The sequence below is a fragment of the Rutidosis leptorrhynchoides genome, chromosome 7 (genome assembly GCF_046630445.1).
Source record: "Rutidosis leptorrhynchoides isolate AG116_Rl617_1_P2 chromosome 7, CSIRO_AGI_Rlap_v1, whole genome shotgun sequence".
Classification (NCBI taxonomy): domain Eukaryota; kingdom Viridiplantae; phylum Streptophyta; class Magnoliopsida; order Asterales; family Asteraceae; genus Rutidosis; species Rutidosis leptorrhynchoides.
This window is the reverse complement of record NC_092339.1, coordinates 183,688,891-183,713,537: the sequence shown is the minus strand read 5'-3', so window position 1 is coordinate 183,713,537 and position 24,647 is coordinate 183,688,891. Positions and strand designations below refer to the sequence as shown.

The window sequence follows — 24,647 nt, the reverse complement described above, 5'->3', positions numbered from 1 at the left end:
TGTGGATGATAGGCAGTACTTAAGTCTAGACGAGTTCCCAATGCTTTATGTAACAACTGCCAAAATTTTGAAATAAACCTGCCATCACGATCAGGGATAATAGAGATTGGTATCCCATGTCTGGAGACAATTTCTTTCAGGTATAATCATGCCAATCTCTCCATCTTATCATCTTCCTTCATTGGCAGAAAGTGTGTTGATTTGGTAAGACGATCGACTATTACCCAAATCGTATCATAACCACCTGCAGTTCTCGGTAACTTGGTAATGAAATCAATGGCAATATTTTCCCATTTCCATTCCGGGATTTCAGGTTGTTGAAGTAGACCCGATGGTTTCTGATGTTCAGCTTTGACTTTATAACAAGTCAAACATTCCCCTACATATGTGGCAATATCGGCTTTCATACCCGATCACCAAAAGTGTTTCTTGAGGTACCAAAGTTTGGGGATTTAAGGAAAGTGGTACTACATTTGCTTTCCCCGGGTGGTAACGAATCTCACACTCATAATCTTTTAGCAGCTCAACCCACCTACGCTGCCTCATGTTCAGTTGCTTTTGATCAAATATATGTTGGAGACTTTTGTGGTCGGTATATATGATACATTTGACCCCATATAAGTAGTGTCTCCACATCTTCAATGCAAAAACAACAGTGCCCAATTCCAAATCGTGAGTCGTGTAATTTTGTTCGTGAATCTTCACTTGTCTAGACGCATAAGCAATCACCTTCGTACGTTGCATTAACACACAACCGAGACCTTGCTTTGAAGCGTCACAATAAATCACAAAATCATCATTCCCTTCGGGTAGTGACAATATTGGTGCTGTAGTTAACTTTTTATTCAACAATTGAAACGCATTCTCTTGCTCATCCTTCCAGTCGAAGTTCTTCCCTTTATGCATTAATGCAGTCAGGGGTTTCGCTACTCCGGTTACTCCAGAGTATTACTACTGCCTCGTGCAGATGATGGTTACATTGTATACGTAGTATGATGAGTATCACTATAGACAGTGGCTTAATGAGACTCCCACCGACCGTCCAGCTCCCAGGATGCCATCTACATCTGCTCAATCATCAGCCACCGAGTCTACCACTACATCTGCTGAAAACATAGCACAACACGGACCTTTTGTTTTCTTTAATGTTCTGGTTACTCTAGAGTTTAAATACTGCATTAGTTTAAATACCGCCAAATGCAGATGATAACTAAAATATATAGGTATTCTGATGAGATGGCTAAAGAGGATGGTTATACGAGACTGCCACCATTACTGTGTATCTGCGGTCCAGCTCTATCTGCAGCCATCGAGTTTGCCATTGGCGAGCAGCATCTAGCACGCAGCAGATTCTTCCCACCTCCTACATCACCATGATCAACACGACACTTCTGTCCCTTGACTTTGATCTCGTTTACCAGATGTTATGAATACTTGTAATTTATTTTGAACTTATTGTATAAACTGGTTAGTATTATAAATCCGGACCTATCTTTTGTTATTAATGCCTTACTTTATTGATGATAGTCTGATTGTGTATCAGTGTATGTTTAATTAATACTATAACATCCTTAAAGGTGACGGGGCAGCACTGCATCAAGCCAGATCGAGAAAAGCACACAACACGCATACTACATAAGGGAGTTTCGTAGTATTATCGTATACTTGGCAAAAAAAAAAAAAAAAAAAAAAAAAATTTAGGTCGGCAGGAACACCCAAATTGTTTCAATTGGAACCCATCAAGTGATCAAACCCACCGCAAGAGTCGGATACCTGAAGAATAACTTCACAAAATACTCACCGTGTGCAGGATTCATGGGATCCGGGCAGTCCCGGGCGGTCCCGAAGGTACCACCATAACTCCTCTCTTCTGGACTATATTCTTTTGTGGGAAAAATAGTATGAATAGGGTGAATGGTAGGAATAAAAGGTACAATGTAAATTCATTACTTCCATTTTGAACTTGCATTGTAATTCACACTTCTATTGTTAACCTTCTATTTTCACTTAAAATAATGAAGAGGTGAACTTTTGTTTCGTTCACATAGTTTAATCAAAATGTTTTAAGATTGATATTTATTCAAGAAGTCATACTAGGATAATTCCATATACGAGCTTCTAACCTAAAAACTAGTATATTTTGTTGGACTATTTTTTCTCCCAACATCATAGAAATCCATATATTAGAATGACTTTAAGTTCTGGATGTTTATTCTTTATTAACCAGTCGATTTAATTTGAAGACTTATGACATTTTGTTGAAGCCGACTACTAAGGTATAGAAAGATGGCCTTGCGCCACAAGCGATGTGATACAGTCATCAAACATCTCTTGAATCGTCTTGAACTTGAACCCTAACCTCTCTATCTTTGTCGTGTTAAACTCATAATAAGGTCGTCCAAGTTGCTCAAACCTGAAAAATAAACTTCAATTAGTCTTGAATAATTATAGTAATATTACCATTTATTGAAACCATAAGGATATAATATTAGTACCTCTTAGGAATAGTTAATGTAGGATAACGTGCTGACAGAACTGACACGAGTTCATCGTTATCGATCACAGTTGAGCTGCATAAATATCGCCCTTCAGCTTCCTCATGCTCGTAAACTAAGATGTGGCAACGAGCAACATCATCTATATGAACATATCCCATCCTTCCATGCCATTTAAACCTCTCTGTCTCCCCTGTTCTCGTTTAAAATGTCAACTTAGCAGTACAGATTTTTGAGGACTTACTGAGATATCAAGATGGGTGGTTGAATGAATGGGTCAAAATGTGTTATGTCATTTTAGCTTTAGTGGAATATTCATGTTTGCTACGGTTCTTTTTTCTTTTTTGTTTTTAGAAAAAAGTGAAAAATGGAAATTTACTAAAAAAATGCGAAAGGTTAATGAGGTAACTTGACATCATTCACATTGTTCAATCAAAATGATTATCGGACATGTTATTGTCATTCAGAAACAACTTCATTCAAAACTATTAAATTATTCATATTATGAATCATTCAACGTTTGACTCATTGAGACGTAACAAAAAATAGACAGTTGCGACTTTGAGCTTATTTGACTCATTGAGAATTAAAAAAAACCAAATCGACCCCTTCATAAACAAACGGGTCAACATTCCCACCTCTACAGCTTACCTTGAAGCAAGCCGAGGATATCAGATGCCGTTGAGCATAAAGTAGGAGGTAGACTCGGTCCAACAACAAAAGATGGAATAACAGTTACCAAATTGATCCCATTCTCATTGCAAAACTCCCAAGCCGCCTTTTCTGCCATTGTTTTCGACAATACATACCAAATCTGTAGTTTTTCACAGAGTTCAACCGAGCTCCATGATGACTCATCCAAAGGTACTTTTGGGTCGAAATTTTCTCTGACCCTAACCGTGGAAGACGAAGAAGTGAGAACCACTCGTCTCAGTGACGGGTTCTTTTTACAAGAACGTAACACGTTCAGTGTTCCATTAACAGCTGGCTTAATTATCTCCTCCTGCAAATTGTACATAATCAATTAAAAAATGGCATCTTGATTAGACTTGATAGAAGTAACTTCACCCGCGGGTCAAGTATCGATGGGTCAAGTAACGTACCCGTGGGTCAGTGATATGTCCAAGTACTGGGGAAGCCATGTGAAAGACACCCGTACACCCCATAATCGCATTGTCAAAGCTTCCTTCTTCTGTTAATTCGGCTTTTACTAGTCGAAGCCTCTCCTTTGCCCCTTCAAGGTTCCATAAGTGTGCTAGTTTTCTGTCGTTTCCTGTAAACGTAAACAAAAAACGTGCAAGTTGAGTAATGATAAATTTTGAATGTGTCAAAAAATGAGTCCTTTATGTCCAAAAAAAAAAAAAAAAAATTTCTAACGACACCCCTTAGGGTCGTCGTTAGTGTGCATTAATATGTTGGGCATAGGAGTTTATATTGACTTTTAATAACGGTTATTTAAATGTACAAGTCTATTCTACATGTTAAAGACAGCCCTAGGTTAAACATCGTCAAAGTTCAATAGCTAAATACAGAGTAATACTTTAACACAAGACTATTTAATAGGTTTTGAGCAATTATAGAAGAATATTTAGAGCAACTTTCAACTTATTTGACCCGTTCTTTTTACTACAATTGAAGTATAGAAGTTTGACCCGGTAGAGATTAAACATAACATAAATATTGACACGTTTATAAGTGAAAATGTGTTAGAACGTTATAAATGTAAGACATACCAGGGTCTCTAACGGTGCCAACAACGTGATAACCAGATAACAGGAGTCGTTTGATGAGCCAAGAAGCCAAGAAACCAGAAGCACCGGTTACACAGACCATGCCATGATCCATCACTTTTTGGAGGCCTTATGGTGTGAATTATCAAGATATATAAATACAATATTGGAGTAGGTGCCTAGGACATGTCACAAGGTGGTTTGGAGAAGGTAAGTCACAAGATACTTGTGAGGTTCTTTTAGTTAAAATATAAAACAGGGCAGATTTGGTTTAAAAAGGGGGAAGAAATAGGAACTGTCAAAGACAATCTGTTATTTACTGATGTATAATACTAGTACTACTAGTAGTACAATGCAAGTTATAGGAAAACAATGAAAAGGTTTATTAAAGATTGATAATAGAGAATCATACAGTCCTATATTGATAAGGACGAGACTAGGTATCAACACAAACGTGTTAATAACGATATACACGTAAACAATTATGCAAATACGAATGCCAAAAACAAAAAAAAATGATTTAAGAATCGGAAAGTAATATATTCAGAATAGAAGACACCTTTTGGCTTACATACGAGGACTAATGACTATATATATAATAGAAAGCAGACATCAACTATTTAGGACTCTACTCAGACTAAGACTCCTACACTAATTCAAACTCAAGATTGATTAAACAAATAATTCAAACTATACTAATAAATAAAATAAACTAAATAATTCCTACTTATCCTGCAAGCAACTCGACCAAACTTCAAGCCAACCCAAACAGATATCGGTCAACCCGGTTCAACATCATATCTAACAAGATAAATATTACAGAAAGATAACTAATGAATAATATACACGTTATCACTAAACAAATATTCTAATAGAATTGTTCAAAAAAATATATTCTAATAGTTGTGGGCTGAAGCTATATACATCAAATACATACGATATACATATATTAACATTCCTTTGCAGTTTTATCGGGATGTGAAGTCTGAAGGAGTTGACTCCAATCGAGTGAGTACTTCTTAATCGAGTGATTCTCTTTTCGCACTGAAAAAATAAAGAATAAAGTGCAAGAAGACAAAGGCTATAGTATATTAAAACAAACAACGTTGGTTTGTTTTGAAGAGAGGCTCTCGATGTTGTTCTTGTAGACGGTTCAACTGTTTTGGTAAACGAGCCGGCTAACGACATCGCTTTTTTTTAAAGGTTAGCGTTGAAAGGTTTGATTAATCCACTGTCGTTGAGAACCCTTATTGGAAATGGATCGTCTAATGTCTTATCTTATTCGTTCGAGTCTAGTTGGAAACGAATAAACCGTATTAAAGTTAATTGTAAGGTGGTTAAGTCGATTATTAAGAATCGGAAAGGAAAGGTCGTAACCGGTAAGAATTTTCCGTGATCGGTTGGTATTTGTTTGTTTTTAGTTGTTTCGTTTGTGTTAGTTTACTTTGGTTTAGTTGTAGGATCTTGTTTGTTGTTGTTTATTTGGGTCGCGCCTTGTTGTTTATTGTTTTTGGGTTGGTTTGTGGACCCCATTTGACTAGATTCGGTTTTAGTTAGTCTTAGCTCGATTGCTAGAGTTAGTTTGTGAGCTCCCGAGTCTTACCCCTATCTCGTGTATATTCTTATTTTTTTTAATCCGTGTGCAGATTGAAAGTGAATATGTTTGTAGATTGAAAATCAATCTATAAGTTATTTCTTCGAGCTTTTCTCCACCAAAATAAAAACACTTATCATAAAGTGTCTGTTTTACATGTTAATATTTTCATCCAATCTATAATTTTCGTGAACAAAGTTTTTTTTAAAAAAGGAAATGAAAATAAAAAATTGTTTCCCCCCGCTTCCCCTCAATTGGTTATTTCTCCATTAATTTTATATATATATATATATATATATATATATATATATATATATATATATATATATATATATATATATATATATATATATATATATATATATATATATATATATATATATATATATATATATATAGGGGCAGGATCAATGTGGAAATAACCAATCGGGGGAAAGCGGGGGGAAGCAAATTTTGTTTTTTTCGTTTTTTTTTTTTTTTTTGAAATTTATTTTTTCCGGCATCAAGATCACACGAAAATATGAACATTTAGAAAAGACACTTCATGATGAATGTTATTATTTATGCGGGAAAACGATCGACAAAAATAACATTCAAGATAATATTGTTCGTGAAGAATATGAACGTTTTTTTTTTCATGTTTTGTGAAGTAAAATTTAGCCCGATTTAGAGTTTAGGGTTTAGGGTTTAGGGTTTGGTATTTTGAGTTTATTCCATAAACCCAAAACACCAAACCCTAAACCCTAAACCCTAAACTCTAAACCGTTCGTGTTAAAAACTCAATCTAAATCCTAAATCTAAACCCTAAACCCTAAATTTCTAAACCCTAATATCTAAACCCTATAAACCCTAATATCTAAACCCTAATATCTAAAACCTCAACATACGCTCGAAAAACACGATAATTGTTATATATTACTTCTTCGAGCGTTTTTCCGCCAAAATAAAAATATTTATCACAAAGTATCTCTAATAAATGTTCATATTTTCATCCAATCAATAATGTTCGTGAACAAACTTTTTTCAAAAAATGAAAAAAAAAAAATTTGCTTCCCCCCACTTCCCCCGATTGGTTACTTCCCTATATATATATATATATATATATATATATATATATATATATATATATATAAAAATGAGATGAGATGATGTGGCTGAAAAAAAAAATGATGATAATTGAAAACGGCGGTAGCGATTGTTTTAGGAGGACCTAGTTCCACCAGGATTATATGGCTCGGATACCATGTAAGAGAATAGAACTGGTGCCTATTATTCAATATTCATGGCATATTTATAGTACATACACAAACCCTAATAAACTTGTAAATTCTAATGGATTCAAGCCCACAATCAGACTTGGACCTAACAAAATCCTCTATATATATATATATATATATATATATATATATATATATATATATATATATATATATATATATATATATATATATATATATATATATATATTCATTTAGAAAACAGAAAAAGACAAAAAAAAACAGAAATGAACAGTATCTACAGTAACTTTTTTGGCTTTTCTTCACAGCGCTTTTTAATGAATAAGCACATTTTGCTTCCTCATTATTACAAGAAGCGGTCTTGGCTCAGTGGTTGGCTATCTCTTTATATAACTATTCGCCCCAGGTTCGAATCCACGGGGCGTTTTTTTTTTTTTGTTTTTTTTTCTTTTCAGCCTAGCAATTTTGGGCCCAGCGAAGCGGGCGGACCCTATATATAAGGGAAGGGGTGTTTTTACTGCAGCAGCCTACGTGACTGCCACGCGTGAGGTTTTCATTCGATTATTTTCTCCCTTTACAAAACATACTCCGTATTTGACTTTTGTCTTCTTGTAGCTTTTTTTTATTATTATTATTTTGGCTTTATGTTTTATGAGGGTTTCTAATCTTTAACGGACTTCGATTCAATGAACTGGACTTTCTATCATATCCATAACTTGAATATCTCTTCTTCTCTTCTATACATTAAAAGAAAGTCTTAATTGAAATACATTATTTTCTAACTTTTAATCTCAACCATTAGATCACAATATTTACCACACCCTACCCTTAATCTTAACCCTTGGATATAATTATAACTCAATAAGTATACACTAAACAAAATAATTCCTACACTACCCCTTACGCTACCCAGGCAAAACAAATACATACATCTCTTCAATCAAAACCTTAAAAACCCTAACTTCAATCGACGAGTTCACCGACGGGGCTTCTCCAAAACCTAGCTTCACAATTCGGTCCAGAAAATCAGTCTATAACAACGTTTACGGTTCGTCTTTCTTATATTTTTTTCAATTATCGTTTTTTTCGAATCGCATGTGTGATGTATTGATTATCAGGTTTTACGATTGTTGTGTCTTCTGCTAAAATTAGGGTTTGCTCGATTCAAGGAGATCGAAGGTATCTGTTTCTGGGATTTTGAATCATAAGCTTTAATTTCGTTTTAAACCTTTTTAGGGGTTTTAATCAGTAATCGGTATTGTTTTATCAAGGTACTAATGCTTCATTTGATTTGGCATTGTTTTGTGATCAGTTATGGAGTTATATATATTAGAATTGTTTTGCAAAATTATTGTATTAACATTGGTGTTGCACCTTTACCGAAAGGAAGTAACACCAAGCCACATCGAAACAGCTAATTTGTCTATTTGTGGTATTTAACTCCATGTTGTAACTCCATGTTTAGCTTTTTTTCACTTATAGTTGTTTGAGATCAGTAACATTTAACCCATTTTTAAAATTTGACATGAATTTGTTATTTGGAATCTCCAAGTCCATAACCCATTTTTGAGGTGCCTTAAAATTTGCATTTTTGAACTTTATATTGTTCAAATCAGCTTTTTGTTATTGTGCTTTTTAGTCTATAAAAACCCAGTTCCCAAAAATTTAAAAATAAATTGTTCGGTTAGAGATATACAATAAAAATTATAAAAATTATAATGTGTTAATTTAAATATCCCTAGAAGGTGAAACTTCTAAGTTGTTGTTGACTACTGCTAATCCTTCAATTAGGAGCGATTTGTCATCTCGAACAGTATTGTTCTTTGCTTCATTTTGGGTTTATATGCTTACTCTTTGTTATGTGATATCAGTGAAAACCACAACTGAAACGACCCGTCCTAATCCATCCGGACGAAGTCCATATCGATTACAAACGGTTCATAATAGTTGATTACATCGCGAGGTACTTGACCTCTATATGATACATTTTACAAACATTGCATTCGTTTTTGAAAAGACAATCTTTCATTACATCGAAAGTTGACGGCAGGCATACTATTTCATAATATATCCAAACTATAAACGACTTAATAATATTCTTGATGAACTCAACGACTCGAATGCAACGTCTTTTGAAATATGCCATTAATGACTCCAAGTAATATCCCTAAAATGAGCAAATGCACAGCGAAAGATTTCTTTAGTACCTGAGAATAAACATGCTTTAAAGTGTCAACCAAAAGGTTGGTGAGTTCATAAGTTTATCATAACAATCATTTCAGTATATTAATAGAAAACAAGATTTTTATTTATAAATATATATACACTTGCAAGTGTATAAAAGTATTCTATAAGTTATAGGCACCCGGTAACAAGCCTTAACGTTCATGTTTTACCCTCTGAAGTACACCAGATCAGGTGTGTTTAATATAACTTCGAAGTACTAAAGCATCCCATAGTCAGGATCGGGTTTGTCAGGCCCAATAGATCTATCTTTAGGATTCGCGCCTACCGTACATAGACAAGTAGTTTAATGTTACCAAGCTAAGGGTATATTTCTGGTTTAAACCCACATAGAATTTGTTTTAGTACTTGTGCCTATTTCGTAAAACATTTATAAAACAGCGCATGTATTCCCAGCCCAAAAATATATATTGCAAAAGCAATTAAAAAGGGAGCAAATGAAACTCACCATACTGTATTTTGTAGTAAAAATACATATGATTATATTGAACAATGCAGGGTTGGCCTCGGATTCACAAACCTATATCATTTGTATAATTATTAATATACTTAATTGTAATCGAACAAATATATATATGTGTATTCGTAAAACATTTATAAAACAGCGCATGTATTCTTAGCCCAAAAATATATATTGCAAAAGCAATTAAAAAGGGAGCAAATGAAACTCACCATACTGTATTTTGTAGTAAAAATACATATGATTATATTGAACAATGCAGGGTTGGCCTCGGATTCACAAACCTATATCATTTGTATAATTATTAATATACTTAATTGTAATCGAACAAATATATATATGTATTCATTATTAGTGATATAATTTTTATGTTAATAACCTATATATGCCATTATATATATATATATATATAAGTTAAGTAAATAACCATATTTATATAGTTAAGTTTTGTGTATATATATATATATATATATATATATATATATATATATATATATATATATATATATATATTTGCATATCTATATTTATTTTATAAGTATCTTTTGTTTGTTGACTTCATGATAATACTAATAACAATAATACTAATGATGATATTATTGATAATAATTATAATAATAATACTGATAGTTTTATTGACAATTTTAGTAAAATTGATATTAATGAAAGTAAAAAAAAAAATTTATAATAACAGTACAGATAAAGATAATCATAATAATGATAATAAATATTAATGATGATACTTATAACAATAATAATGATAAATATGATATTAATAATTATAAGTATATTGATAAAGCTAACATTTGTAAAATGATAACAATCCTAATATTAATGATAATAATAATATATTTTTATTACCTTTATAATAATAATAATAATAATCATAATCATAATCATAATCATAGTGATGATAAAATTACTTAAAATGATAGGTTTACTACTAATAATAATGTTATCAATACTTATCATAATAATAATGATAATGACTACGTAATATAATACTTGTAAGTATAGTAATAAGTATAATACTAATAATATCAACAATAATAACAATCATACTTATACTTATAATTATAATAATAATTAATACTAATAATAATAATAATAATAATAATAATAATAATAATAATAATAATAATAATAATAATAATAATAATAATAATAATAATAATAATAATAATAATAATAATAATAAAATTAGGAAAGCGACCTCACATGAAATGTGTTCCAAAAAAATAGCCGTCCTCTAGAATCAATCTCGTGACCACATGCTCACACACAAACACTCTCGACCACCCCACTAATTCTGTTTCTATGTGATGTTATGCGAGGTGTATATAAAATAGCTTATATTTTACAAGGAAATACTATTAAATATGATACAATTTTACACAAGATATTTATTTATTTATAGAATGGATATACTTAAACCTTGCTACAACACTTATAGGCAGTGTACCTAATCGTACAGTAGTGTTGTTTTTAGTAAGTCCGGTTCGTTCCACATGGAATCTTTTTCACAAAGCTTAACGCTATATTAGTTTAAATTTATAAAAATACAAATATATATATATAAGTAATATTATTATTATAAAGGGGGTTTTTACCGTTTAATGACCGGTTTGTCGATTTTAAAACTTTAGTCGCAGTTAAAATAAAATGTAAAATATTAAATAAATAAAAGACTTAATTTAAAGCGTAAAGTAAATAACGATAATGAAATTGCGATAAATAAAAGTGCGATAAAATAAACTTGCGATAATTAAAAAGTACGATAATTAAAAGTGCAATTAAATACAATAACAATAAATAAAAGTGCGATAACTAGAAGTGCAATTAAATATAAAATAAAGGAAATTAAATATGAAATAATAGAATTATGCTTATTTAAACTTCCGTAATCATGATGTTTGACGTGTTGATTTTAGTTTTATGCCCATGGGTTAATTGTCCTTTGTCCCGAATTATTTAATATGTCCGTCTGGTTTTTGTCCATAACAGTCCATCAGTCATAAATATAAAGTGCGAGTGTCCTCGTCAAATTATCCTTATACCCGAAGTCAAATATTCCAACTAATTGGGGACTTAAACTGTAACAAGATTTTAATACCTTGTTTAATAATTACACCAGGATGTCGACTGAGTGTAACCCAAGGTTTTAATACTCTGTTATCAATTATGCCAAGTGTCCTTGTACATAATTTCACCCCTGTTTTAATAATTCTAGTGACTATTAATCCATTCCCGTGTCCGGTTAAATGAACGATTATTCGTACATATAAATATCCCGCCCATCGTGTCCGATTGAGTGTATATGGTTATTTATAGGGACGTTCAATTGTAAATCTTTATATTAAAATTAACAAACTATCATTTAGTTAAACAAATATAAAGCCCATTAATAGCCCATAGTCTAATTTCCACAAGTGTCGTTCTTTTGTCCAAGCCCCAATTATGGTACAAAGCCCAATTACCCAATTTTAGTAATTAGCCCAACATCATGATTACTTCGTTTTAAAAAAGCATAATAATAACTTAGCTACGAGACATTAAATTAAAAAGGTTGAACATTACAATGATTAAAAATAGCGTAGCGTTACACGGACAGAATTTTGACTTACACCCTTACAACATTCGCTAACATACCCTTATTATTAAAATTAAAATTAAAATTAAAATATAAATTAAAATATAAATAAATATTACGTATAGATATATTGAGAGATAGAAAAAGATGATGAAAAATGATCAAACTGCATTGCCTTTTATAGGGATTTGAGTCCAGGTAATCTCCGCGAGTCGCGTAATTTTTTGCCTTCAAACTCCGCAACTTGCGGAGTTTGAAATTACAGCTCACACAGCTTTGGCTCTTTATTTGCCGACGATTTATAAATATATTATAATATATATATTAATTTTAAGAATTAATTATATATTATATTATATTTATATACATAGTTAACTTGTAATTTTTAGTCCGTTGCGTCGAGTGTTGAGAGTTGACTCTGGTCCCGGTTTCGGATTTTCGAACGTCCTTGAGAATAATTTAATATCTTGTACTTTGTGTTTTGAATCTTGTACTCTTGTAATTTCGAGACGTTTCTTATCAATAATTGGAACCTCTTTGATTGTATTTTGTACTTTTGAGCTTTTTGGTCGTTTGCGTCTTCAATTCGTCGAATCTGTCTTTTGTCTTCACCTTTTATTATTTAAACGAATATCACTTTTAAATAGAACAATTGCAACTAAAAGCTTGTCTTTCTTGAGGAATAATGCTATGAAATATATGTTCGTTTTTAGCATTATCAAATATTCCCACACTTGAGTGTTGCTTGTCCTCAAGCAATATAGTCTTGAAATACTAGAATCACTTCTTTATTCTTCACACTTTGTACATCAGTGATTTCTATACGGCGGTATAAACAATGGTAGTAGCGATATGGTTTACAGTACCACATGACTATAAAATTTAGATCCATTAAGGAAATTGGATCTTTATGAAAACATTTGATCTTTTGAAAATTAAATCTAGTTTTTTTTTTACCCTAGATAAGTTTTCCGGAATAACCCTTCACCGGTGTTTGAAAAATATTTTTGTGGGTTTGGTGGGTTTCAGATTTGAAAATTTTAGCTCAAAACTTGTGGTTTTGTGTCACCCACTTGCTAACCTTGTATTGGGAAAGCAACACGTCCAGTATACTTGCTCTGTATATTACCTTTCGGTAAACTACCGTCCGGTTGTAAAGGAAAGCGTTTGAACAAGCAACTGTTAAGGCAATGTCCCCTGACATGCTTTTAATTATGGTCTATAACGTGTCGGACGCAATTACTATCCTTGGTAGGAGCAATAGTAAAGCTCACCATTATGATTTTTCGGTCTGGCACAAGGTCCTGTCTTTGATCATGCTATGCAACCACCGTTCTTACGGTTGACACCCGATTTGGTTCAGGTGACCTAATGAATTCCAGGTGAATTCCTAGGATTTTACGTTCAAAGGTAATGAACGCATTGAAAATGGGTTTTCAGAAAATAAATTGATTTATAATTTGATCAAAATATTTTCTTGTTCAAGCTCGAGTTTAGATATCATTGAATTTCATGAGTTTGAATTCTCAATCTTTAAGGTCAATCTCAAGAATTGAGTAATATCAGTCTTAAAAGCTGATTTTTGATCTTTAAGGAGGTTATCCTTTCTGGGGATCTGATTCATTAGTCTTATCCAGCTAATTTGCACGGTGCCCCCCCCCCATTTTACGAGATAAATCCTTCTCATGGCTAGGATAAATCTGACCACTTGGCGACCCTGTTTTATGCTGAGGTCCGTGGATTTCCTGCTGATTTTAGAGATGACTTTTCTAGATTTTTCGTCAACCTACAGCTGGTCTGGACGACAACTTTCTGACCTAAATCAAGAAGCGCGTTTCTTTTTCGGAAGACTTTACTTCCTTTTAATGATGGAATTGATTCATCGTGTAGATCCATTTCTTCTTTTCTTTCATCGGGTAAAACAGTTTAGTTTAGTCCAAAGCAAAAGTATTTTCAGTTATTTGTTACAGAAATATGTGACATATGTTTAAGATAACTTGGTAATTTTTCCCACACTTGGCTTTTATTTTCCTTTTTATTGTCCTCTATTCCATTTTAAATGAATTCTAACATTTTGGTTTGTTTCTCAATTTATGTCTTTTCCAAGGTAACAATAATTTCGGTGTTAACACCTAGTTTTATCGTTCATAAATATGTATAAACATGATTTTGAGTTCATTTAATTGAAAATTTTGAAAAATTTTACTAGAATTGGGTAGTCAGTATATAAGACTAGAGCTGTTCTTTATTATCAGAGAGCACTAGATTCTAATACAACTACTGCTTTACTAGTATTTTTAATGGTAACCAAGTGTTTAAGATAAAAATTTTAAAAATCCGAAAGAATTTAACCCCTTCCCACACTTAAGATCTTGCAATGCCCTCATTTGCAAGAAATCAGTAACAATTTAAATTATTGAGGGTGATTAGCGTAGAAATGATTAAATTTTACCAAATTTTCCAAACATATTGTTGTTTGTGTTGAATGATAAATGGTGTACATCATTTGTTCATTCCGTCTTGTTGTTATTTCTCATATATTTTGCATCTTGTCGTTAAAATTAGTTGCTTTTGCTGAACTTAATGCCAGTCTTTGAAAATGCATTGTTTTACCCTATTGTGTACATAAGATAAACTGCAAACATATATACATATTTTTGAAGTTTGGTATATTACCCCACATTCAAACATTATTAAAATCTAAAAATAAAAATTAGTAAATTATAAAAGCTATTACAATATTAACATAAGTATTAAATGTATCAACATTACAAATAATAAAATAAATAAAACTAAGTAGACTAGGGATGATACTGATACCAGTAGGGGTTTCATGCATAACCGTATGTGTTATAGAATGCTTCGGCTGGGTTATACGTAGGATACGGTGGTTGGATCTCTATAGATTAGGGAGGAAATACGGGCGATGGAGTAGGAATATAGTTTCTACCTATTTGTTGGCAATAAGCTATGATTTGGTTTTGATGAACTTGCCAATCTTCAAATGCTCGATGTCTAGCATTTTCGTACTCTTGTGAAGCTATAAACCTTTGCATTTCTGTCATTTCATTTCCTCCTCCCACATTACCTGGCTGTTGGTTTCTCTCAACCTGTGGATGTCTACCATGGTATTGTACTGCGGCGTTATTTAGCCTCTTCAAAACTTTAGCACCATGGTATACCTTTAAACCAATTGTATCATGGGGTTCTGTTTCTTCGATTAGTAATCCCCCCCGACTTATATCCACACCGAGATATTCAGAAATCAAAGTAATAAATATACCACCTCCTATTATACTGTGCGGTCTCATCCCTCTAACCATAGCTGATAAATAATAACCCACACAATACGGTATACTTGCAGCGCTTTGTGGGTCTCGAATACACATATGGTAAAACAAATCCTGTTCATTTACCTTTTCCTTATTCTTACCTCTTTGTGTAATCGAATTAGCTAAAAACCTATGAATTACTCTTAACTCTGCTCTATCTATATCCAAATAAGAGTAATTTCCCCCTTTAAATCGGTGATGGCTAGTCATTTGACTCCATACACCATGCGTATCAAAATTTTCATCAATTTTCCTACCATTTAATATCAACCCTCTACAATTGGCAGATGCTAACTCCTCAGGCGTATATATACGTAAGGCCTGAGCCATGTCTAGTAAAGACATGTGGCGCATCGAACCTCCTAACAAAAATCTAATAAAAGATCGATCGGTTAGACTAGCTACCCGATCATTTATTTCTTTACTACACAATAATTCATCACACCATACTTTATATACAGGTCTACGCATGTTGAATAAACGTACCCAATCGTTAAAAGTAGAATTACCATACCTCTATGTAAGTAATTCCCTAATTGGCCCGGCCAATTCTACAGCTTCTAACGGTCCCCATTCTATTACCCTATGTACTTCAACAGCTTTAGAATGAAGAGTATGCAAACCCCTTTGGTATTTTGGATAATTTATCCAACGTTTGTCAAATCTCAAGTTCGGGTGCAACTCTTCCAAGTGCATATCAAAAAATGTCATAACTGGATGAGGTATATCTTGTTTGTAGTAGTTATCCACCTCCTGTTGTTCCGCATTCTCAGCAGGAGCATTGCGAGCTTGGGATGAAGATTCACCCCTTTCAGTCTGCAAAACACATCAAACACAATTTTTGTGCATCCAAATATGCATTAGTGTCAGCAAAATCATCAATCAAAATAATTACAATGACATGTTCAATTTATATCAAACTTAAGCTCATTTTCATATTTTTATCAAATCTACACTTTTTCAAATAAGCATATACGAAAATGTTCACCAAGTTCATAAGCATTCAACTCAAATAACATGTCAAAATAATCATTACTAGCAATTAAACAAGTTTCAAATGGCATTATCTCTCAAAAATCAAGTTCATGAATTTTAGACTTGAAAAAGTCCACTTTAATTCTCAAAATCATGTTTAGGCTCAAAGTTTGAATCATTTAACTACCTAAACATGTTACACTACTTAATTTAGCAATAATTCATGACAAAAATCGGTCATAACCTGTTTATATCAAAAAGCCCCAAATTGCTCAAGATCACAAACCCTAAATTACCCAAAATTTGAAGTTTAAGGCTTCTAATCATGTTAAATAGAATCAATCTAGGTTATACAAGCATAATTCACAAGCAATTTAAACATAATTACACTAAAAAGTATCAAAATCGAATTGGGGAAAAAATTGCTCAAGAACACCAATTTTCGGATTAAATGGTGTTTAGGTGTAGAAATTTACCGTTTTCTTGAGTAATTCCTTGATAGCATTCTTCTCAACATGATTTTAGTAAAAGATTTGATGAAAAACGGCCAAAAATTGCGAATTTGGTGTGTGTTTTTCGGTATTTTCGGGTGTATTTTCGCAGTTTGGAGTGGGTGGGTGTGTGCAACTGAGCTGTTCAGCTCGTTTTATTTTTTTCTGGGTTTTGGTCTCTCCGCGAGTCGCGACATTTGACTCTTTCAAACTCCGCAACTCGCGGCGTTTGGTTTTTTTTTTTTTTTTTTTTATATAAGCCTTAACTTATAAAACAAATATAAAATAAATTTAAAATTTTGTTTTCCTTTGTTTTCCTAGTCCGTCCTTCGACAAAATTTTAAAATTTGTCTTTTTGTAGCGATTGTTTTAAAAGCTAACATTTTTGGGTTTTTTTAATGTTTTTGGCATACTTTAAGTCAATAAGTTTAAAAATAATGATAATAAAAGTTCTCGTCCCTCCCTCGGGTAAAGCAATTTCGGTTCAAAGACCTAGTCTTCAACTTACGACGAATTTTAAAAATCATATTTTTAACTTAGTGAAATAAAGTAAATTTTTGTTTTTAAATTCACACCACTTAAATTTAAAATGCATAAAATTAAAAATTCATATTTTAAAAATTAAAAATTCACACCAAACTTAATTTAAAAATTAATATTATAAATTCACACCAAACTTAAATTATATTTTTGTTTTTATACATGCAAACTTATATTAAAAATATTAATTTTTCAAATATTTACAATTTTAAGTATATTGATTTTAAAAAGTTTACAATATTATTTTAATATTAATTTTAAAAACAAAGTAAAAATAAAATTAAAAATCTTTTTGGCTTTTATCCCACTTTAATCAATCAAATATTATCAAAAATATGCGCCCCTCTTTTCGGTAAAGCAATTTCGGTTCCATGACCTAATTTAACTCATGACGAATTTTTGAAATATTTTGAGTTGATTGATTAAAGATATTTATACCTTAAAAATAAACGTTAAATTTCGCAGTGATGTAATAAATTTTTGTATGATATCAATAATTTCGGTCGCCAAACCTAATTTTATCGAATACCAATTTAATACTTTATAGCGAACAAATTAGCGTTTATTATCAAAAAATGAAAATAAAAAAAATAAAAACTGTACAGACTTACCTGTGAGATTGTATTCTTAGTGATATGATCTATCCCACTCATAACATAGTCGGTTTAATTGGTTTTCCATAGCTACAAAGGCGTAACCTCGAGCATTCAGTGTTTTTTCTTCTAAACATATGAACGGTCCATCTCTGCATAAAGTAACAAATTCGGTGTTTGAATAGGTTTGATTATTTGAACATTTACCTCCATGTGACCATTTTCCGCATTTGTGACATCTTTCTAGGTGTCGTGCTCTTCTTTTCGCTCCGGATTTTGATTTTCCTTTACCAAATTGTAACTTATTATCTTCGCATCTGGATTCTTTTCTTACTCCGTCCAATCTTTCTCTGATTACTGATACTATTTCACTCGAAAGTGTGTCATTATTACGTTTAGTGATCAACGCGTGTAGCATTAGACCATGGATTAGTTCACAGGAAGTCTTCATTTTGTAAAAACCTAAAAAAAATTAAAAATTCAGAATGGGGGGAGAAGACTAGTTCTTTAGGGTCTGCTAGGGAAAGTCCATTCGGGTTCCATTTTCTAGAACTACACGAAAACAGACAATCTAACTCTAACATAAATACATATTATCCTTTAAAAGACTTGATTCTCCCCATACTTAGTTAGCTGTGGTATCGAAATTGTGATTAACTTCATTATCAACTTCCATTGGACTATCTATGTAATGTTTAACTCTGTGACCATTAACCTTAAATTCAATCCCATTTTGAATTTATTAATTCTATCGTTCCGTATGGGAAAACTTTTTTGACTATGAATGGTCCAAACCATCTTGATTTTAATTTTCCAGGAAATAGCTTGAATCGTGAATTGAAAAGAAGAACTCTGTCTCCTTCTTTAAATTCTTTTGAACTTCTGATTCTTTTATCATGCCATTTCTTCATTCTTTCCTTATAGATTAACGAATTTTCGTATGCTTCATGTCTTAATTCTTCTAATTCGTTTAGTTGACTTAATCGTAGACGTCCGGCTTCATGTAAATCAAGATTACATGTCTTCAAAGCCCAAAATGCTTTGTGTTCAATTTCTACTGGAAGATGACATGCTTTTCCATAAACGAGTCTAAAAGGTGTGGTTCCAATTGGAGTTTTGTAGGCTGTTCTAAAAGCCCAGAGTGCATCCTCCAATTTAATGGACCATTCCTTCGGATTTGATCCTACGGTTTTTTCTAGAATACGTTTTAAAGCTCGGTTGGTATTTTTAACTTGTCCACTTGTTTGTGGATGATATGCGGTGGAGATTTTATGAGTTACTCCATATCTTTTGAGAACTTTCTCAAGTTGATTATTACAGAAATGAGTTCCCCGATCACTTATTAAAGCTTTCGGTGTTCCAAACCTTGCAAAAAGACGTTTTAAAAAGTTGACTACAACTCGTGCATCGTTAGTTGGGAGAGCTTGTGCTTCCGCCCATTTAGATACATAATCAATGGCTACGAGAATATATAGATTATTATGAGATTTTGGAAATGGACCCATAAAGTCAATACCCCAAATGTCAAATACTTCACATACTTGAATGACATTTTGTGGCATTTCATCACGTTGACTTATTTTTCCGGCCCTTTGACAAGCATCACGGGATTTGCAAAGAAGGTGTGCGTCTTTGTAAATTGTAGGCCAATAGAATCCATCATCATAAATTTTTCTTGCTGTTAGTTGAGGCCCATAATGCCCTCCTGTTGGTCCTGTGTGACAATGGTTTAAAATTTTACTAGCTTCATCTCCGAATACACATCGGCGTATTATTCCATCTGGACAACTTTTAAATAGATGTGGATCTTCCCAGAAATAGTGTTTTATATCACTGAAGAATTTCTTTCGTTTTTGGTACGACAATCCTTTTTCAAGGAATCCACATACTAAATAGTTTGCATAGTCTGCAAACCATGGAATTTCATTATAATCTATCTTCAATAGATATTCATCAGGAAAGTTGTCTTGTATGGTCGATTCATTTAGAACTTCTAATTCGAGATTTTAAAGACGAGAAAGATGATCAGCGGCGAGATTTTCTGCTCCTTTTTTATCTCGGATTTCAATATCGAACTCTTGTAAGAGTAAGATCCAACGGATTAATCTTGGTTTAGCATCTTGTTTCGAAAATAGGTATCTAAGAGCAGAATGATCGGTATAGACCACCGTTTTTGCTAGAACGAGATATGAACGAAATTTGTCAAAAGCAAAGACAATAGCAAGGAGTTCTTTTTCAGTAGTTGTGTAATTCGTTTGTGCTCCTTGTAACGTCTTACTAGCATAATATATAGGTTAAAACCGTTTTTCAATCCTTTGTCCTAAAACGGCTCCCATTGCAAAATCACTTGCATCGCACATTAGTTCAAATGGTAGATTCCAATTTGGTGTTATCACGATCGGCGCATTAGTGAGTTTCTCTTTAAGAATATTAAAAGATTTGACGCATTCATCTGAAAAGATGAATGGAGCATCCTTTTCTAGGAGTTTATTCATAGGAGTGGCAATTTTAGAAAAATCTTTTATGAAACGTCGGTAAAAACCAGCATGCCCTATAAAACTCCTAACTCCTCTAACATTGGTGGGATGTGGAAGTTTAGCAATTACATCTACTTTAGCTCTATCCACTTCAATTCCTTCCTTTGAGATTTTATGTCCAAGAACGATGCCTTCTTTAACCATGAAATGGCATTTCTCCCAATTAAGAACTAGATTTGATTGTTCGCATCTAATCAGCATTCGTTCAAGATTAGCTAGACATGTTTCAAAAGTATCACCGAAGACTGAAAAGTCATCCATGAAAACTTCCATGCATTCTTCTATCATGTCGTGAAAAATCGCCATCATGCACCTTTGAAAGGTTGCAGGGGCGTTGCAAAGTCCAAATGGCATGCGTTTGTAAGCAAAAGTACCATAAGGGCACGTGAACGTGGTTTTCTCTTGGTCCTCGGGTGTTATTGGAATTTGAAAATATCCGGAAAAACCATCAAGAAAACAATAGTAACTATTTTCGGCTAATCTTTCCAACATTTGATCAATAAAAGGTAAGGGAAAGTGATCTTTTCTGGTGGCGTCATTTAATTTTCTATAATCAATACATACACGCCATCCTGTTACAGTCCTAGTAGGAATAAGCTCATTTTTCTCATTTGTAATGACAGTCATGCCACCTTTCTTAGGCACGCATTGAACTGGGCTTACCCATGGACTATCAGAAATTGGATAAATTAAACCTGCATCTAGCAGTTTAATAATTTCTTTTTTAACTACATCTTGCATATTAGGATTTAGTCTTCGTTGGCGTTGTACATACGTTTTATGACCTTCTTCCATAAGGATTTTATATGTGCAATACGAAGGACTTATTCCGTTAATATCATGAATCTTCCATGCAATGGCTGGTTTATGAGCTTTCAACACAGAAATGAGTTGTGATTTCTCATTTTCAGTAAGAGAAGACGATATTATTACAGGTAATTCAGATTCACCATGTAAATAAGCGTATTCCAAATGGTTTGGAAGTGGCTTTAACTCTAATTTCGGAGGTTCTTCTATCGATGATTTTTATCGATATCTGTCTTCTTCTTTTAGCATTTGAATTTCTTCTGTTGTTGGTTCATATCCATTTGCTATTAGTGTAGCTAACATTTCAGCTTCATCAATTGGTTCATTACCTTCTCCTAAAGAACATTCTCCTGTTCCTTGTAATTCTGGAAATTCTTCCAACAATTCTGCATGTGAATCTATAGTTTGAATATAATAACATGTATCATCTGCAGATTGTAGTTGTTGCATTGCTCTATCAACTGAAAAGTTAACACTCTCATCCTCTATACTTAGGGTCAATTTCTTACCAAACACGTCTATCATTGCTTTAGCCGTGTTTAAGAATGGTCTTCCTAATATGAGAGGAACTTGAGAATCTTCTTCCATGTCCAGAACAATAAAATCTACTGGAAATACTAAAGTACCAACTTTAACTAGCAGGTTCTCCATTATCCCTCTAGGATATTTTATTGATCGATCGGCTAGTTGTATGCTTATTCTTGTTGGTTTTAATTCTCCAAGGTCTAGTTTAGCGTATAGTGAATACGGCATTAAATTTATACTAGCACCTAAGTCTGCCAATGCTTCTATTGAACTAAGACTACCCAGAAAACATGGAATTGTGAAACTTCCTGGATCAGATAATTTTTCTGGAATCTTATTCAACAGCACTGCTGAACAATTAGCATTCATAGTAACGGCTGAGAGTTCTTCCATTTTCTTTCTATTTAAGATTAGATCTTTCAGAAATTTAGCATATCTAGGCATTCCTGAAATCAAATCAATGAAAGGAAGATTTACATTTATTTGTTTAAACATATCCAAGAATTTGGATTGCTCGGCTTCAAGTTTTTCTTTTTTCATTTTACTCGGGTAAGGAAGTGGTGGTTGGTAAGGTTTAACATAAGGTTTATCCTTAACTGTGTTATCTTCATTAACCTTTTCAACTACCGGTTCTTTTTCCTTATCTTGTTCAGGTTGTGGTTCTTGTGGAGTAGGAATAGCTTCATCAGAAGTTACAGGTATTTCAGGTGGTTTAAGTGTTGTACCACTTCTTGTGGTAATGGCTTTAGCTGTTTCATTCCGGGGGTTAGCATTTATATCACTAGGTAAACTTCCCGGTTTTCTTTCACCTATTAATCTTGCTAGGTTACTTACTTCTTGTTCCAAGTTTTGAATAGAAGCTTGTTGATTTCTAAATGCTTGAGCATTTTGTTCATTAGTTTGTTTTTGAGATGTGAAAAACTGCGTTTGAGTTTCAACTAGCTTCGTCATCATATCTTCTAAATTCGTCTTTTTATCATCGGTTTGTGGTGGTTTGTTTTGAAAATTAGGTCTTTGCTGATTGTAAGTATTATTGGATGCTTGTTGATTGCTAGGACCTTGTTGGTTGTTGTATGGAACATTTCTGTTATAATTCTGGTTTTGAATGTAGATCGGTCTTGGCGGTTGATAATTATTCTGATAATTATTTCCAGGCCTTTGGTTTATGTATGAAATATTCTCTCTTTGTTCCATTGTTAATTCAATACTGAAACAATCTTTTGTCAAATGTGGTCCTCCACACTGCTCACAACTAATTCGTATTGAGTGAATATCCTTAGTCATCTTTTCCATTCGTCTCTCGACAGCATCTATCTTTGCAGAAATGGAATCTAAGTCATGGCTAGAATCGGCTCTAACTGCTTTAGATGATCTAACGATATCTTTTTCTTGGTGCCACTCATGTGAGTGGGAAGCAATGTTATCAATAATTTTGTAAGCATCAGTTTCGGTTTTCTTCATAATAGAACCACCAGCTGCTATATCTATGTCTTTTCTTGTAGTGATGTCGCATCCTTGGTAGAATATTTGTACTATTTGACAGGTTTCTAAACCATGTTGCGGACATCCTCTTAATAACATTCCAAATCTTGTCCATGCCTCATATAGAGTTTCATTCGGTTTCTGTGTGAATGTAACAATTTCTCCTTGAAGTCTTACGGCTTTAGATGCCGGAAAGAATTGTTTAAGAAATTTTTCAACTAAAACATCCCATGTATCGATCGCCCCTTCAGGTAACGATTCCAACCAATCTTTGGCTTCTCCCTTTAAAGTCCAGGGAAATAACATGAGATATATCTGTTCATCCTCAACTTCTCTTATTTTAAATAGTGTGCAGATCCTATTAAAGGTACGAAGATGTTCATTTTGATCTTCCTTCGGTGCACCACTAAATTGGCATTGATTAGTCACCATATGTAGAATTTGTCCTTTGATTTCATAATCTGGCGCATTAATGTCAGGATGAGTAATTGCGTGACCTTGGCCAGTGCGTTTAGCTCTCATTCGGTCTTCCGTACTTAAAGGTTCCAGATTCTCCATAATTGAATTTGTTGAATCCGAATCACTAGAGGATTCTGATTTAATGGTTCGTTCCTCAACAATCTCTGTTTGAATGATTGGTGGTTCCGGAGGAAAATTTAATGGTTCAGGATCTATGAATTGTCCCTGAATATTATCCAGATTCTCAATTGTGAGGTCGGGTTCAAAAAATGGATTATCGGAAATTTGAATTGGAGTACTTGGTCGACTGGATGACGATTCTAAAGGAAAATCAACGGCGGTAATATTTGCTAGATGTCTTGATCTAGTTACAGGTGGTGAACGTACAAAAGGTGGTGAACGTCTTGCTCGGTGCATTCACTGATATCCTATTAGTTTTTAAAAGGAAAGAAAAATTATATAAGTTATCCAATTAATAGACTTTTCTGATTTTGCCCACGTTTCGAATAGCCAAAAGATGCAGCAGAGGGGCAGGATTCGTTTGGTCTCAATATA

The 24,647-nt window shown here is 33.0% G+C and overlaps 1 protein-coding gene across 1 annotated transcript; it reads right to left on the bottom strand.

Moving 5' to 3' along the window:
- Window positions 1-2,110: 2,110 nt before the first annotated feature.
- Window positions 2,111-5,443, bottom strand: LOC139857980 (tetraketide alpha-pyrone reductase 1). The gene is made up of 5 exons (XM_071846828.1): window positions 4,229-5,443; window positions 3,599-3,768; window positions 3,147-3,498; window positions 2,496-2,688; window positions 2,111-2,413 (listed from the first exon to the last, which is right to left on the bottom strand). The coding sequence occupies exons 1-5, from the start codon at window positions 4,338-4,340 to the stop codon at window positions 2,272-2,274; spliced, it is 969 nt and encodes a 322-aa protein (XP_071702929.1). The 5' UTR covers window positions 4,341-5,443; the 3' UTR covers window positions 2,111-2,271.
- Window positions 5,444-24,647: the final 19,204 nt, after the last annotated feature.

Excerpts from the sequence above, each read along its gene's own strand:
- LOC139857980 (XM_071846828.1), bottom strand. The coding sequence starts at position 4,340 with ATGGATCATGGCATGGTCTGTGTAACCGGTGCTTCTGGTTTCTTGGCT. Across the intron at positions 3,769-4,228 it reads TGGCACCGTTAGAGACCCTG|GAAACGACAGAAAACTAGCA; the intron begins GTATGTCTTACA and ends TTACGTTTACAG. Across the intron at positions 3,499-3,598 it reads GACATATCACTGACCCACGG|GAGGAGATAATTAAGCCAGC; the intron begins GTACGTTACTTG and ends TACAATTTGCAG.